Here is a 15,004-nt window from a genome sequence, read left to right on the forward strand (position 1 = left end):
GGTTTGTTTAAATGAATGTCCAAGGGGACCTTGAGCATGAACCTCAAATTGGTGTGCAATGTGACTATCTCTTATGAAGCAAGTTTGAGGCTCCTTTGTGAATGCCTGGAGCGCTTCAACTCTCCCTGCTAAGGTGACAGACAACTGTAGCACAGTTTTCAGTGAGAGGTACTTGAGATGTACCCTTTCGATAAGCTCAAAGGGCGGCAGCATCCGTTAACCAGGCCCTCTACTAAGTTACCATGGTTCTGAGCGGTGTTACAGGCAGAAAAGCCCCAAAAAAGCAAAAATGAAGCACTGGCCCTCCTAATTCTCGACAGTGTGAGCAAATGAACTGTGATCAATGAGTAATTGAGACCATCTTGGGCTAGGAGAAGTAATTATGGGAGCAACTGATGGGACTGAATCAAGACAGATTATGTTGAACTCCAGACGTAGAATGTTTCTACCTATTGTTGTGATCTTTCACCATAGTAGCTGCTTGTGCTAGGATTTTTCTTCAGTTTGAGATGTCAAGATGGCTGATTTCTAAGCAGTCAGGAGCCAAGATGTCAGGTGACTTCATGTTGTGGTGGAGGACTGGATCATTATTCCTAGAGTGGAGTATGGGATGGTTCTTGAAAGGAATTTGTTGGTATCAGGACAGTCGCATTAGGCTGGTGTACTGACATATTAAGGGCCATGCTGGGGCAATCAGTATCAGTTAGCACTGTAGAAAGGCATAAGCATTAATGCCCAATAGCCAGTACCAGCTTGCATAGTACACACAATTCTTTATCTGCCCATTGGCAAACAGGTCTGTAGTCAGATGACCTTACTTTACAAATATATGCTGCAGCTGATCGTTATGGAGTTGCTACTCCTGGCAATCTGACAGGGCATGAATGAGTGTGTCCACCACTCGATTTGTACCCCCAGCAGGAGTTTTAGTGTCCACTTTGCTCACTACCGCCCAGTGTTGTTGCATTTGAGATTCCAACAGAACAAGACCTCGTGCCTCCCTGTGTAGTGATATAGTACACTGAGGTTATACTGTCTGCATTGATCAAGACGGTGTGGCCTGCCTGATAGTTTTAAGATGTTTATGTGGAGTTTCTTTCCCTTGTTATACCAGAAGCCCATGGCGGATAGCTCCTACACATGAGCTCCTCAGCCTTTTATTCTCATAAAAACTCTGTTTGCTTTTGAAAATAAGGCCAGCACTGGAGCACAGAGGATGTCCAGGAACATCCACCATAGAAGAGCTCGCTTGAGGCATCTGGGCACCACACCAATATGTTGTTCCAATACCCTGTTGACTGTCCCATTTGCTGGTATAGCTCTTGATGAATCATACTCAGCCTAAGACCGCAGAAAGGTAGAAGTCCTACACAGAATGACATTAGGCCCAGTAATGACTGTATCTTGTAAGTCCTACTGAGGCCTCAGAGATTTAGGACAGGCCTCCATTCCCCCATTTTGTTCCTGACAAGGAAGAACTTGAAATAGAAACCAACATGCTTTTTGGAACACCTTCTAGACGGAGCCTTTGAGAAGAATGAAAAGATTGCCCTTTTGCAGTTCCCCTGGGGCATGATCTATCTACACTTTTCACTGCTTAGAATCTGAATATGCAGTAACATTGTGTAATATATGTAATTATGTATAATATATGTAATTGTTTTACACTCAATAAAATGTTTATTCTCAAAATAAATGACTTAACATGAACAGTATTTTAATAAAGGCAATCCTGCCAGAGTAAGCACTCAGGATTGAGAACATTTTTATGATCTAATGACATCAGAGACCTTAATCACATATTCAGTGGCTTGCTCAACCAAGTAGATGTGCTGTAAAAGTAAATACATTTAATGTCATCACTCTGAAATCGATCTCTGCATCAGAACCAATGGGAGCATGTTTCATCACAAAGTGCAGAACATGTCCGTAGTCTCTTATTGAAACCGGATACACATCCATAGAGGATGTATATCCAGCTGAAAATCACACAGACCTTGGCCGATCAATGGGCAGTAGAAACTGGGGAAATCATAATTTACTTTTTTTCGCTGTATTTGAGGGATGGCATTTTGATGACTTACACACTAAAACTCACATCTTTACCTGCTTTTTCAGATTTGTCCGTAATAAAGAACTCAGAAGGAAGATCCTGCCCTTTAATTAAGTCAATGCTCTCACACTGAAGGAGGTTCATACTGGTCTAGGGGCATGATATATCAATTAAACCAGGTCAATAATACTTTCATGTTTTAATAGGTACATGGCCTTGGATGTCCTACTGAAGTACGCACTGCAAATATGAAAAATAGGGCTGCGTTTCTGTACACCATATAAAGTGGTGATTTAAAACATAATTCAAGCTTGCATTTTGAGTGTGTCTGGTAAAGAACATTTCACATTAGCTTTAGCATATTACTGGCATAGCTGGTTCTGGAGACCTGTTGCCTGTAACATGTAGAAGAAATGTAAAAAGGGTGGGTAGCACCACACAGTCTCATGTGTTGAGACTTCCAATAACACCATAAAATCTGTGCAGGATACACTGTAATTACTGTGGTACTACCCAGCACGGAATGGACATGAAACATATTTGCATGAGAAAATGTGCAGAGGAATTAGTATACATTAGAGGGCCACATTGTGAATTATGAAAACAGAATAAAAAAAATGCTCAAGGTACTCACTTATTCTCACGATTAACAGTAGGTGTTGTTTTATTTTCCTTTTCTTTCTCTTTAATAGCTTGGGTTATATCAGGGGATGAGTAGGAGCGCTTCAATTTGGAAACATCTCTGTCCATCTCAGTAGCAGCCTGTGGCTTTACTTTATGAGTCGGAGGTGTAGAGGGAGGTGTAGATGTAGAGGTCACTTCAGGAATATACATATGGACGGTGTGTGTTGGTGAGTGGTAGTACCGATAGGTGCCAGTTACTGCATCAAGGAACTAGACAGACAAAGAAAAACATTTCTTAAAAAACGAACTATACTGTAATGCACTATTGTAAAAAATAAAAATAAAATAATAATACACAAACGCAAACAAAATCAAAATACTCTTCTGAAACAGAACTTAAACTTCCATAGAGGTGCATCTGCTTGAAATGCTGTTATGTCATAAAGTTTTTTGCCACTTGGCACTCACTGCAGTTCCTATGTCCATGAATATGCAATAAAGCATTCTAAATATATAAGAACTCAGTCTTTCAGTCTTGCAATGCATTCAGTTGTATTGTTTTTAGGAAATACTACCAAACTTTCAAACTGTAATTTTAAATGTACAAAGTCAGTAGCTTACCTTTACCCAGCCAGGCATTCCTGGCACCATTCTTCCAGTTTCCTCACTTCGCGCTCTCATCAAAGTCTCTCTCTGGAGGGACAACAAACAAACAATACACAAAATAGTTTTATGTTGCTATTTTATAATTCTGTGAGCATTACACTTCTCTAGGCACAAGGCATTAGCGCTGGGTAAAATAACACTTCTCTTTATGCAGAGCGTCACAAAAGCATGATCCTACAATTACAATCAATCACTAGTACTTTATTTCATGCCCTTTCCTACGGAAGCTAGTGAATAGCCTAACTGCTGTATTTTGTGATCTCTGCAAGCGATCGCTCTGGGTGGCTGGAAAAGACCAAATAAGGAAAATGCTACTTACCCAGTAAGTATCCATTTGCTGTATGTAGTGCTTTAGATTCATATGCTATGCATACTTAGGTCATCTAGTGTTGGGTCCGGAAGGTGGCAAGTTGTTTTTCTTTAAAAAGTCTTTCGAGCCACAGGGTACAGTGACTCCTCCTCTTGCTGATAATGCACATGGGCAATTCACTCCATCAGATTGTTCTCCCACAGATGGTTTATGAATGGAGTGTAGTGTAAAGTAATGTTAATGAAATGTCCATGCATGTAAATGTGTAGAAGAGACTACTACAGCCACAGTTGTCTGGGGAGGCGGGTGGGCGCACGTGGATCTACAGCACTACACGCCACAAACAGATGCTTTTACTGGGTAAGTAACATTTTACGTTTGATTGCATGTGTGGCTGTAGATACACGTGCTCTGCATAATCTGTAAAGCAGTGCCTCCCAAAAAGTGGTGGCTCACCTGTGGGTGTTGTATTATTTTGGAACATAGTATGAAGCACTGCCTGACCGACATTAGCTTGCTGGTGTGTTAAAACATCCACACAGTAATGTTTGGTGAAATTGTGTGGGGTAGCCCATGTAGCTGATTTACAAAAGTGAGCTATGGGAATGTTACCTAAAAAGGCCATAAATGCACCTTTTTTACAAGTTGAGTGTGCTCTAGGGGGAATAGGTAATGGCCTTTTGGCTTTTGCACAGCACGTTTGGATACATTTGAAAATCCATCCTGCTATTGTAAATTTAGTAGCATGGTTGCCTTTGGGTGGTGGCGAAAGCACAATAAAAATTTGTTTGGACTTCTTAAAGGTTTTATTCCTTTCAATATAGAACATCAGCACTCTTTTAACATCTAATGTGTGTATGGCTCTTTCAGCAAAGAAATTAGGTTGGGGAAAAAAGACTGGCAATTCAGTCATTTGATTAAGATGAAACTGGGATAACACATTTTGTAAAAATGTTGGACTGGTAGGAAGAACCACTTTATCCATGTGTATTTGGAAAAAAGGTCCTTGTAGGGTCATTGTCTGGAGCTCACTGACACGTCTGAAGGAGGCTACTGCAACTAAAAATGCAAATTTCCATGACAGAAACTGTAAAGGACACGAGTGTAGTGGTTCAAACGTTGGACCCATTAGTCTAGTGAGGACCACATTAAGGTTCCAAGAAGGCACTGGGGTAGTCTAGGCAGTATTATTCTTTTAAGTCCTTCCATAAAAGCTTTAATAACAGGAATTTTGAAAATAGTAGAAAGTTGTCTGTTCTGAAGGTAAGCAGCTATAACTGCTAAGTGTAACCTTATGGAAGTGTATGCTAAGTTTGCTTCTGTAAATGAATAAGGTAGAGAATTATATTTTCAGCTGATACTTGGAAGGGGTCCCAATTTTGAGCAATGCAATAGTGCACAAAACGTTTCAATTTTAGTGCATAACATACCCTAGTATTTGGTCTATGTGCTTCCTTAAGAAATCCATACATTCCTGAGGCAGGTTTAGGGAACCAAATTCGATGACTTCGGGAGCCAAATTGCAACTCCTTGGGATCTGGAAGTCTGATTTGACCTGAGTGATAAGGTCCAGGTTGAGGGGAAGCTTCTCGTGTGGCACTACTGACAGGTCTAATAGAGTGGTGAACCATGGTTGTCTTGCTCACATGGGTGCCACTAGAATGAGTGTGAGAGATGTTTGCTTGTGTTTCCGAACCAGATGTGAAAGAAGAGGGAGAGGTGGAAGAGCGTAGGCAAATATCACTGACCAGTTCATCCATAGAGCATTGCCCTTGGACTGAGGGTGTGGGAACCTGCAGATGAAGTTTGGGCATTTTGCATTTTCTCTTGTTGCAAAAAGTCTATGCCTGGAAATCCCCACTTGTGAAATTAGGGTAGAAGGATTCAGGGGGTGGAGTTCCCACTCGTGGACTTGTTGCCGCATCCTGCTGAGGAGGTCGACAAAACTGCTGTGTTCCTGGGAGGTGTTTCAGTAACAGGTATATATTGTGACACATGGTCCAATATCAAATTGTCTGTGCAAAGCGAGACAGTTGTAGAGAATGTCCCCCTCCACCACCCCGTTGTTGCACATAATACTATTGTCTGTGCATATGATAACTAACTTGTTGGTGAGAAGAATTACAAAGGCTTTGAGTGCTGAGTAAACAGGTGGCAGCTCCAGATAGGTGATGTGTAGAGTTCGATGTTTGTGATCCCAAAGACCCTTGACTGTGAGGTCCTGGAGATGAGCCCCTCACTTGGTCTGAGACGCGTTCGTTGTCAAAATGATCTGGGGAACAGGGTCCAGGAATCGCCAACCCTTTAAAAGGTTGGTTAAGTTCCACCACTGCACAGAGTGAAAGGTGCGGCTGTCAACCAACACTAGATCCTCACAGAGACCATATGACAGACCACTGGCATGATAGACATTCCTTCACAGGGGCGTGGGAAGGCGGAAATGTAGCACGAATACAATGTAAGAAGTCGTCATTCTTATGAGTTTCTTGACTGATTTTACTGTGACTGGGTGACTGGGATTAAGGTGAGAAATCTGTGTTTGAAAGTTTTGTACCCTTGCTGAATCTGGGTAGGCTATTCCCAACTGTGGGTTGAGAATGGCCCCTAGGATAGGGCTGTAACTGAAGTGGATTTATATGTGACTTTTGAAAACTGATGGTGAAGCCTAATTGATAAAGTAAGTCTATTATGGTTTGAGTATGGTGCAAACCATGTTTGAGTTTGCTGGCTTTGATGATCCAGTCATCTAGATATGGGTAGACATGAATTTTCTGGCTGCGCGAGTGAGCTGCTATGACTGCGAGGTATTTTGTAAACACCCTGGGAGCTGTTGTGACCACGAAGGGGAGCATTTTGAATTGGTAGTGTTGTCCTAGCACAAATCTGAGATATTTGCGATGTACCAGTGTACGGGAATGTGACAGCAGAAGTCTTTTAAATCCAGTGCCGATAACAACTCGTCCTGTTGCAGCAATAGGATAACATCCGGAAGTGTGACCATGTTAAAGTGTTCTGATATGAAGTAATGATTTAAAGGCCTGAGATCTAGGATAGGTCTTAAGGAGCTGTCTTTTTTGGGCATGAGAACGTATAGTGAATATACCCCAGTTCCCTGATTTTGTAGAAGAACTGGCTCTATTGCTCCTTTTGCCAGAAAGGCTTGCACTTCCTGTTTGAGGAGAGTGAGATGGTCCTGTGAAAGTTTGTGAGTACGAGAGGGAATGTTTGGAGGTGTGGAATTGAGCTTCAGAAAATAACCATATTGGATGATATCCAACACCCATTGATCTGCAGTGAATTTTTGCCAATTTTTTAAAAATAACTGAAGGCGTCCTCCTACAGGTGTTTGGTCATTGGAAAGAAGGTGGAGTGAGTCACTGCTTGTTGGCTGTAGAAGAGGTTTGAGGGGAGGATGTTTTTCCCCTGACTCTGTAGTTATTCCCTCTATAGGAGCCCTTGTAAAATCCTCTTTGAAAGGATGTGTGGGGTTGACCTTTATCGTGTGACAGAGCAGATTCAGATGTAGAGGGCTTAGAGGTAGTTTTATATTGAGGCCTCCAAAAAGTACCACCCAAGGCAGGGAGTTGGAGCGACCCCATGGATTTTGCCACATTTGTTGTTTTTTTAAATGTTCTCTAATGCCTGATCTACCTGTGGGGCAAAAAGGTGTTCTTTATCAAATGGTACATTAAAGATTGTCTGCTTTACCTCCTGCTTAAAAGCTGCAATGCGTAGCCAGTATTGGCGATACACCAGTGATTGGCCGCCTGAACAGCAACACGCTTTCTAGAAGCATCAATGAGCTTGCTCTCCTTGTCAGGAGGCGGTGCATCATGAGCAGCTTGTGAATTAGTTTTCTAAAGAGTCAGCAGGTAAGCGACCTTTAATAAAAAACTGAGTCAGATGGGAAGGCCTCATGTTTATTCTATGCCCGCGGAGTGATAATGCGTGCTCTAGCATGGTCTTGGAAATTATCATCTTCATGCCTCAACATATCTTTAAACATGGATTGATATTGTGTGGACTTATGTGAAGTGGAAGGGTTTTAAAAAGAAAATCATCTTCAATGGGCACCTGATGGTATGTGGCTGCCCTCCGAATTAGTTCTTGAAAAGAAGTTGTATTGTCAGGTGGGGATGGTCTAGCTGGGTAGACCTCCCTGTCAGTGTCCATATATGTGTCCACATCATATTGAGACCAAGGGTCTGTGTCTGAATGAAAAGGCATATTGACCGAGATGAGCCCTGTGGGGAGCTGTCAAGGGGGTCACCTTGAGATGGTGGAGGAGAAGGAGCATGTGGTGATGGTGGTGGAGTGACTGGTGGAGATGTAGGTAGAGGATGGTGGATCTCAACCAAGTCTTTCTCAATTCTCTTCTGTTTGACTGGAGGGGTAGGTGGTTCAAGAGCATCTTCAAAAGAAAGCTGTCGCTTTGAAGGAGCACTAACAACAGCTTTGACCAGCACTCTCTCTGTTTGTGGCGGTTTATGCAGTTGTGACTGCTTGGCATAGAGCTCATGCTTCATCCTATGAAGTATGGGCTCGGGGAATGTTCTGGACGTGAAGCTGCAGGGATAGTGAGTTTTTTCGGTGCCGAGGTGCTCTTAGCTCTCGGTGCCGAAGTTGTTGGTGCTAAGGTAGGGAGTCTTTTTGGTGCGAGCAGGAAAGTGGAAGCTTTCGGTGCCGAGGATGATGGCATTTGGCTTGGTAACGGGGTAGCAGACTTTTGCTTCAGTTTCAGTTCCGAGCTTGATGGTGGGGCGTCCGATTGAGTCTTTCGATGCCTGTCAAGGAGAGCACTTCCGGTGCCATGTTTCAATCAGAAAGCAGACTCCAGGAGGTGACAGGAAATCATGATTTAGATTGGAGTAGAGTTGCTTAACCACAATTATCACCAGGTTCTTAAGTAACAAGGGTGGTTGACCTAAAATTGGAGAGCACCGTGGAGTCAAGATTAGGTTTTTTGAAGAAAGGTAGGATAAGGCTTTTGTAAGCTATCTGGTATGGTACTCTTGCTTAGAGGTACATACTGGCAGAGAGAAGGGAGGCATGTTTTCTGAGGAGCCTTGCTGGAACTGGATCAACAGTGTAATCCAGTAGATTACAAAAAAGATAGACTGCATGAGCAGTAACCTATGTAACCACCCGGCATACATTTATGAAAGAAGCACACTGTAGGAATCTAAATGATGACATCTCTGATCATCAGTGCAAAGTGTTGACATGTGGAGCAACATACATTTCACATGCAACTATAAGCACCAATAGTATTATGATAAAAAGTAATCATCCATTTGGCAGTGCTGAGTTTTGAAACATCCTAACTCCCAAGAGCAAGCAAGTGCTGGGCAATACTTCCTCAGACAAGAAAAAGTGATGGTACTGTAAACATGTTACTCACATTCTGTAATGCTCTTTCTGGTAGAGACTATCTGGCCACAGATTCCTCGCCTTCTGAATATTCCTCAGGCATCAGACTAGAACAGGAAACTTTTCAACAGTACCTCTGTGCACAGGTAGGTGGTGCCATGCAGTTCACACTCTGGAAATGCTGTGAGGAGCTTATATAGGTGCCACGTCTGTGTGCCGTCAATTGCTTTTGAGAGCGTCCGCGCCTTCAGACAGAGTCCCAAAAGCAAATTACGTGGCCATTATGCAAGTTCCTAGACTTAGGATCTTATTCATGAGTAGCAGTGGTAGCAGATTTGGCCCTGGTAGAATGAGCAACCAGTCCCTCCACATATCCTAATGCAGAACACAATCCAGTAGGAGATGGTTCTCTTGTGCACAGGATTGCCTTATTTTTGCTCCAGAGAATCCCACAAAGAGCAGATAATCCACCTGGTGTTCCTTGGTATGAACTATGTAAAAGCTCAGTGCTCTCCTGGGGTCCAATCAATGTAGTCTCTCCTCCTCCTTAGAGGGGGGATGCAGGACTTAAACAGCATGCAGGGTGATGGTTTGACCGACGTGGAACAGCATCACAACTTTTGGCAGAAAGGATGGTGGTGTACGGCAGTTTAACAAAGCATGAAGCTCACTTACATGCCGCACCAATGTTATGGCAATGAGGAACACTGTCTTAAGGGTGAGAATCTGTACAGAACAGCTGTGAAGCGGGTCAAATGGTGTGCACATCAGAAAGGTGAGAATCAAGTTAAGGTCTCACTGTGGCATGATGAAGGGAGAGGGAGTAAATAAATGGTGTAGCCCTTTCAAATATCACACCACGACTGGTGACTTAAACAAGGAGGGCTGATCAGGCAACTGTAAGAAGGCCAGGATAACCCTTTACCATGCTGAAAGCAAGAGGTATAACAAACAACAGAAGGTCAGATAAAGTGGCTTGGAGGGGATCAGTCTGGGGAGTACCACACCAAACCCAAATTTGCCCTAATGACAGGTGTATACAGTTTTCATTGAGCAAGTATTTAGCTGTCTCTGCTCAATCTCCAAGCATAAAGGTGGAGATCAGAGAATCCTGAGTGCAAAACACTGCCCTGTTGCTGAGACAGTAGATCCTCCCAGAGAGGCAGCCTGATGAGGACAGATGCTGAAGCCCAGGAGTTCTGGTGCCCAATCTGGAGCCGCTAGGAGGACTTGGTCCCAATCGGTCCTGATAGTCTTGAGAATTTGGGGCAAGAGTGGTATTGGCGGAAAGGCATACATGAGTCCAGAGTTCCACTTGAAGCGGAACGCCTCTCTGAGTGAGCGATGCCTTGAAAAATCCAAGGTGCAGAAGTGCTGATATTGCCTATTCTTGGCAGTTGCGAGTAGATCGAGCCAAGATAACCCCCCCCGCAATTGCAGAAAAAACCTAGCGCCACCTATGGTTGTAACTGCAACCTGTGATCCACCCTGGAATTCAGTGAGCCTGCCATCAGGTTCACCACCAGGAAGACCATTGGTGGTCCAGCAATTTCTAGAGGAGATGTGCCTCCTGGCACAAGGTCCGTGACCCCACCCTGCCCTTTTTGTTGCAGTACCACTAGGCGGTTGTGCTGTCCATAAGCACCTGTACCAGCCTCCCCCGATGAACAGAAGAAATGCTTTCAAACCCAAATGGATGGCCCTCAGCTCTAGGAGTCTGAGACGGAGCAGGGACTCCACTGGAGACCAGAGGCCTTTGATCTCCACTTCTCCCAGATGGCCACCCCAACCTAGAAGTGATGCACCAATCACCTCAGTCAGCTGTGAGTGAGGAAGGATGAGGACTTTGACACTGACCCAATCACGATTCAGTAGCCACCTCTGCAGATCTGTGGCAGTCTCATCTGAAATCTTAATGTGGATGGAGAGGTCCCCTTGATGTCGGCCCACTGATTATTCAGATTCCACTGCAGAGACCGCATATGCCACATGGCGTGCTCAACCAACAGGATGCAGGAGCCCATCAGTCCCAGCAGCCTCAGAGCAACCTTATTGAAATCCAGGACCATAGCTGAAAGATCAGGATCACAGCCTGAATGTCCTGGACTCCTTTTTTCCTGGGGGAAAGGCACAAAACTGATCGGTGTCCAGAATGGCTATAATAAAGAGCAGCGTCTGAGAATGAGTCAGGTGTGACTATGGTACTTTGATAGTGAACCCAAAGATGACAGGAGGATTGCCATAGTCTGGAGATGGTTGACGACTGCCCCGGGTGAGCAGCCCTAAACAGCAAGTCATTGAAGAAGGGGAAGAATGACAACCCGGCCTACATCAGTGTTAACACCCGAGTGGCACTAGTGAGACCAAAGGGGAGCGCACAGCAACCTGAAAATACTCCTGTCCCGTCATGAACCGCAGGTAGCGCTAATGTGCTGGGAGGATAGGTATATGGAAATAAGCGTCCTGCAGATCCAGCCCATCATCCAGTCTCCAGAACCAGGGAGAGCATTTTAATTGTCTCTTTCCATTGCATTGAGAGGGCGCAGATCTAAAATGGGATGAAGGCCTTTGTTCTTCTTGGGCACCAAGAAGAAGCGGGTGCAACAACCATGACCTACTTATTGCACAGTTTAGCCAGTGGGGTGCACAGGGCAGCCCAATGAACCTAGCCCAGGAGACAGTGGGAGTCACAGCCTCAACTGCTAGGTTCCCTGTGGGAGCTGGACAGGCAGGCGTTACAGAGGGGGGTGTGAATGGATGCTGTTGGCGAGGTGGGTGGCTAGGCCCAGACAGTGAACTGTAGCCTTGCTCTCTTTAAAGCACTCCAGCGCATAATCACTGTTGTCTCCAAACAGGTGAGTCCCAACAAAGGGTATGTTCATTAGTGAGGACTGGACATCGCCGGGGAACCCATGAATGGCAGTGAACTCCAACGCTAGTGCCAATGAAGCGCCCGATCGAACCAGTGGTGTCCAAGCTACAATGAATTATAAACTTGGCCCCATCACGACCATCTTCTATAGCCTGAGAAAGACCAGGTCATAAATTGTCAGGCACACCAGGTAGGACGTGTGCTACCAAGTCCCAAAGTGCGTGGGAATAGGCTCCTAACAAGCAGCTGGCATTGATGGATTAGAGTGCCAGACTGGTAGAAGAAAAAACTGCTTTCCAATTGTGTCCATTTGTTTAGATTCTCTATCCGGTTTAATGGTAGGGAAGGTATTTGAGTTACACTGACTTGTGGAGGATTGGACCACTAAACTTTCAGAGGAGAGATACTATAAAAAGAAGAAACAATTGTAAGAGTGTAGAATTTTGAGTTTATTTTTCACATAAGTAACAATGCTCATATTTTGGTATATTAATCATTGTGTACTAATTTCTATGTAAAGTTGAGTTTTGTGATTGACTGGATGGCCACCATAATATGTAAGGCCTACTTTTCGTTTTCTATGCTAACTTAAGCTAATGAAAATTATTCTGTCACTTCAAAAAGAGTGTGTTTCTTTGCTAAAACAAATGTTAAAATTAGTGTGTATTTAGTGGCCCTTGCTGGACTAAAGCAGAAGCATATACAATGGTCACTGTAGAAGTTATCAAAATAAATGTTTCTAATGGGTTCTTTTACCTAGCTGCGTTTCCGTGGCATAACTGACTTCATTCATTGTATCTGTATATTTTGCTTGTAGTTATGTTTCTAACCTATGTTCTTTCTCAAGGGAAAAGAGTGTCAAGATGAGAAATGTTTCCATATTACGTCAGGGATGACGTAATTGGAGTTTTGAACAAAGGGTCTACAGATGCAATAGAAGAACGGAAGAAGAAATAACAAATGTATTAGTTTGAGTTTTGTCAATGGAATAACAGTAAAAAGAAAGGCGTAGAGCTAACATTTTATATAATTTTGATATTTGTTAGTGTTCTGATTGGTTCAAAGAAATATGCGGAGGAAACTACATCCAATCAGTGTTTAGTAGGTTTATTTTAATGCTCAGTCAGCATTGATTAGGGGTCATTTAGTTATTTGTCTTCATTAGTCATTCGTATTGGGAGATTCGTCATTTATCTTTAGCTATTGTTTATTATTTTCTGAGTTTACCTAGTCTGTTCAATACTGAACAAATGTTTTGATGGTTTAGTAATCTTAAAGTCCAAGTTCTAAACCATACCCCTTATGTTGTTCCTGTTTTGATCCTGATTTCTGATGTTGCTGTCCTCTTGATGAAGTAGACGTTGTTGCGGAATACTTTAGTGAAGTCCAACATGTTAATGCTAATTAGTGGTTAGTGAGGTATTATTCTCATATTTCTGGATAGTTATTGATGTCTTTCCTTTATTAAATCAAATGTATTTAATTTCTCTTGCTCAAATTCTATTGCTATGTTTTTGTGTAATAACCATTGTGATATTGTGATTGTTTGCATTGACTAAACGTAGATTCATGCGCAGATTAAGTCAGCCATTGTTGTTTTTGTATATGTATCATTTGAGTCACGAGTGAGTTACGTGACCTTGGCATTGTTAATATAGGAAAATAAATCTTTAACTTATTATAAATTGGTGTGGTTATTGAAGTATTAATAAATTATTAATGATTGCTATTTATTTCTAATGGCGTTTATATTGTGACGTTATCTTTAAAGCAAACTGGGTTTGTTCAGTTGACCTAGGGGATAAAATCCGCTTTTTGGTCTGTCATGACTAAATAGTAAGGATTTCCTGTGTTAACAGTATTGGTAGCAGAGTTCGGTTATTGTTTCTTTAAGTGGCATCATAATTATGTCATAAGTATTTGTTAATATTGTTTTTGAAGATGTTGTACAATTTTGGTAACATTAATTGCTAAGTGCCCAAAGTGATTTTCCCCGGTCTTTGGGATTTTCCTAGGTCGAAAGGGTATGTTCTCAGCATTCTGTTGTTAGACTGAGTGAGTTGGAATATGCGCTTGCACAGCTTTAGCTAATTTACAGTTGATTGAGTTGTTTGTGAGATTTTAGGGAGTGGGTGTACTCCAGAAGTAGAAGATAATGTCAGAGAAAGAGTTGACGTACTCTAAAGTGTGAGAGTAGGGAAGTCAGTGAATTTCACATGTGTGTGGCACTTGTTGCTCGGAAAAATTGTCCACGTGGTTGTTGATAAGACGGACCTCAGAGGATATGTCTAAGACTCCGGAGTATATTAAAAGTGTACGGAGACACTTGATTTATGTTGTAATTTGTCTATTTAGTAGACCAATTGGGCGTGGTTGGTAAGTCAAGTTTATGAGTTAATTTGAATGATTGAAATTATCGACTGGAGATTTTGCGAGTTCTATGTGCACCAGAACAGTATCCATTGATCAGCTGAGAGTGAAATTTGCGAGTCGAATTTTGCTTGCAGATCTGGGGAACTGAGAAGAATAGCTGCAAGAGCAGAAGCCGTCAGTGACATTCGTAAGGTTCCTGAAGAAATTGTGTTACCTTTCCTGTAGTAAATAGACAAATTTGTTTTATCATTGGTTTTGAAGAAGTGCTTGCGATTAATTTGCATTTGTTTTGAGTGTTTTTGAGTTTAGGAGGACAAGCCGCAAGACTTTGTCAGCCGCTGTGTGTGTAAGTGTAATGTCATTTTTGTGCGGCACTGGGATTGGTTGGTTAGTGAGAAGGGTCGCTCACGGATTGGTGGACAAACGTGAAGCACAATTGGTCGAGAAGGGTTACGAGGAGGATTGTGGGATTGTAGTCACTTCCTGATTATTGATTCTTTTGAAATAACAATTGTGAAAATGAAGTTTTTCACAGCTTTAAAAAGTGCTTTTAGAGGTGATGAGTATATTCCAGCTAGGCAAGGAGAAATTTGTCCTCCAGAAGGTACTCCGGCTTATATCATAACTGAAGAGAAAGATACTGCAGCATGTCTTTGGTGAAAACACTGGGTTAAATTCACAAAGAAGGAAGGTTGTTTAGTTTTTCTTGAACATGGTACATTTAATTTGAGGTTTT

The 15,004-nt window shown here is 42.6% G+C and overlaps 1 protein-coding gene across 1 annotated transcript in view; it reads right to left on the minus strand.

The window, feature by feature from the left end:
* Positions 1 to 15,004, minus strand: part of USP8 (ubiquitin specific peptidase 8) — a 488,166-nt gene that overhangs the window by 112,590 nt on the left and 360,572 nt on the right. Inside the window, exons 12-13 of the mRNA XM_069222544.1 lie at positions 3,299 to 3,370; positions 2,688 to 2,947 (exon numbers count right to left, since the gene is read on the minus strand). Coding sequence (XP_069078645.1) covers positions 2,688 to 2,947; positions 3,299 to 3,370 — 332 coding nt within the window. The remainder of the gene's footprint in view (positions 1 to 2,687; positions 2,948 to 3,298; positions 3,371 to 15,004) is intronic.

This window comes from Pleurodeles waltl, chromosome 3_1, assembly GCF_031143425.1.
Source record: "Pleurodeles waltl isolate 20211129_DDA chromosome 3_1, aPleWal1.hap1.20221129, whole genome shotgun sequence".
Lineage (NCBI taxonomy): Eukaryota > Metazoa > Chordata > Amphibia > Caudata > Salamandridae > Pleurodeles > Pleurodeles waltl.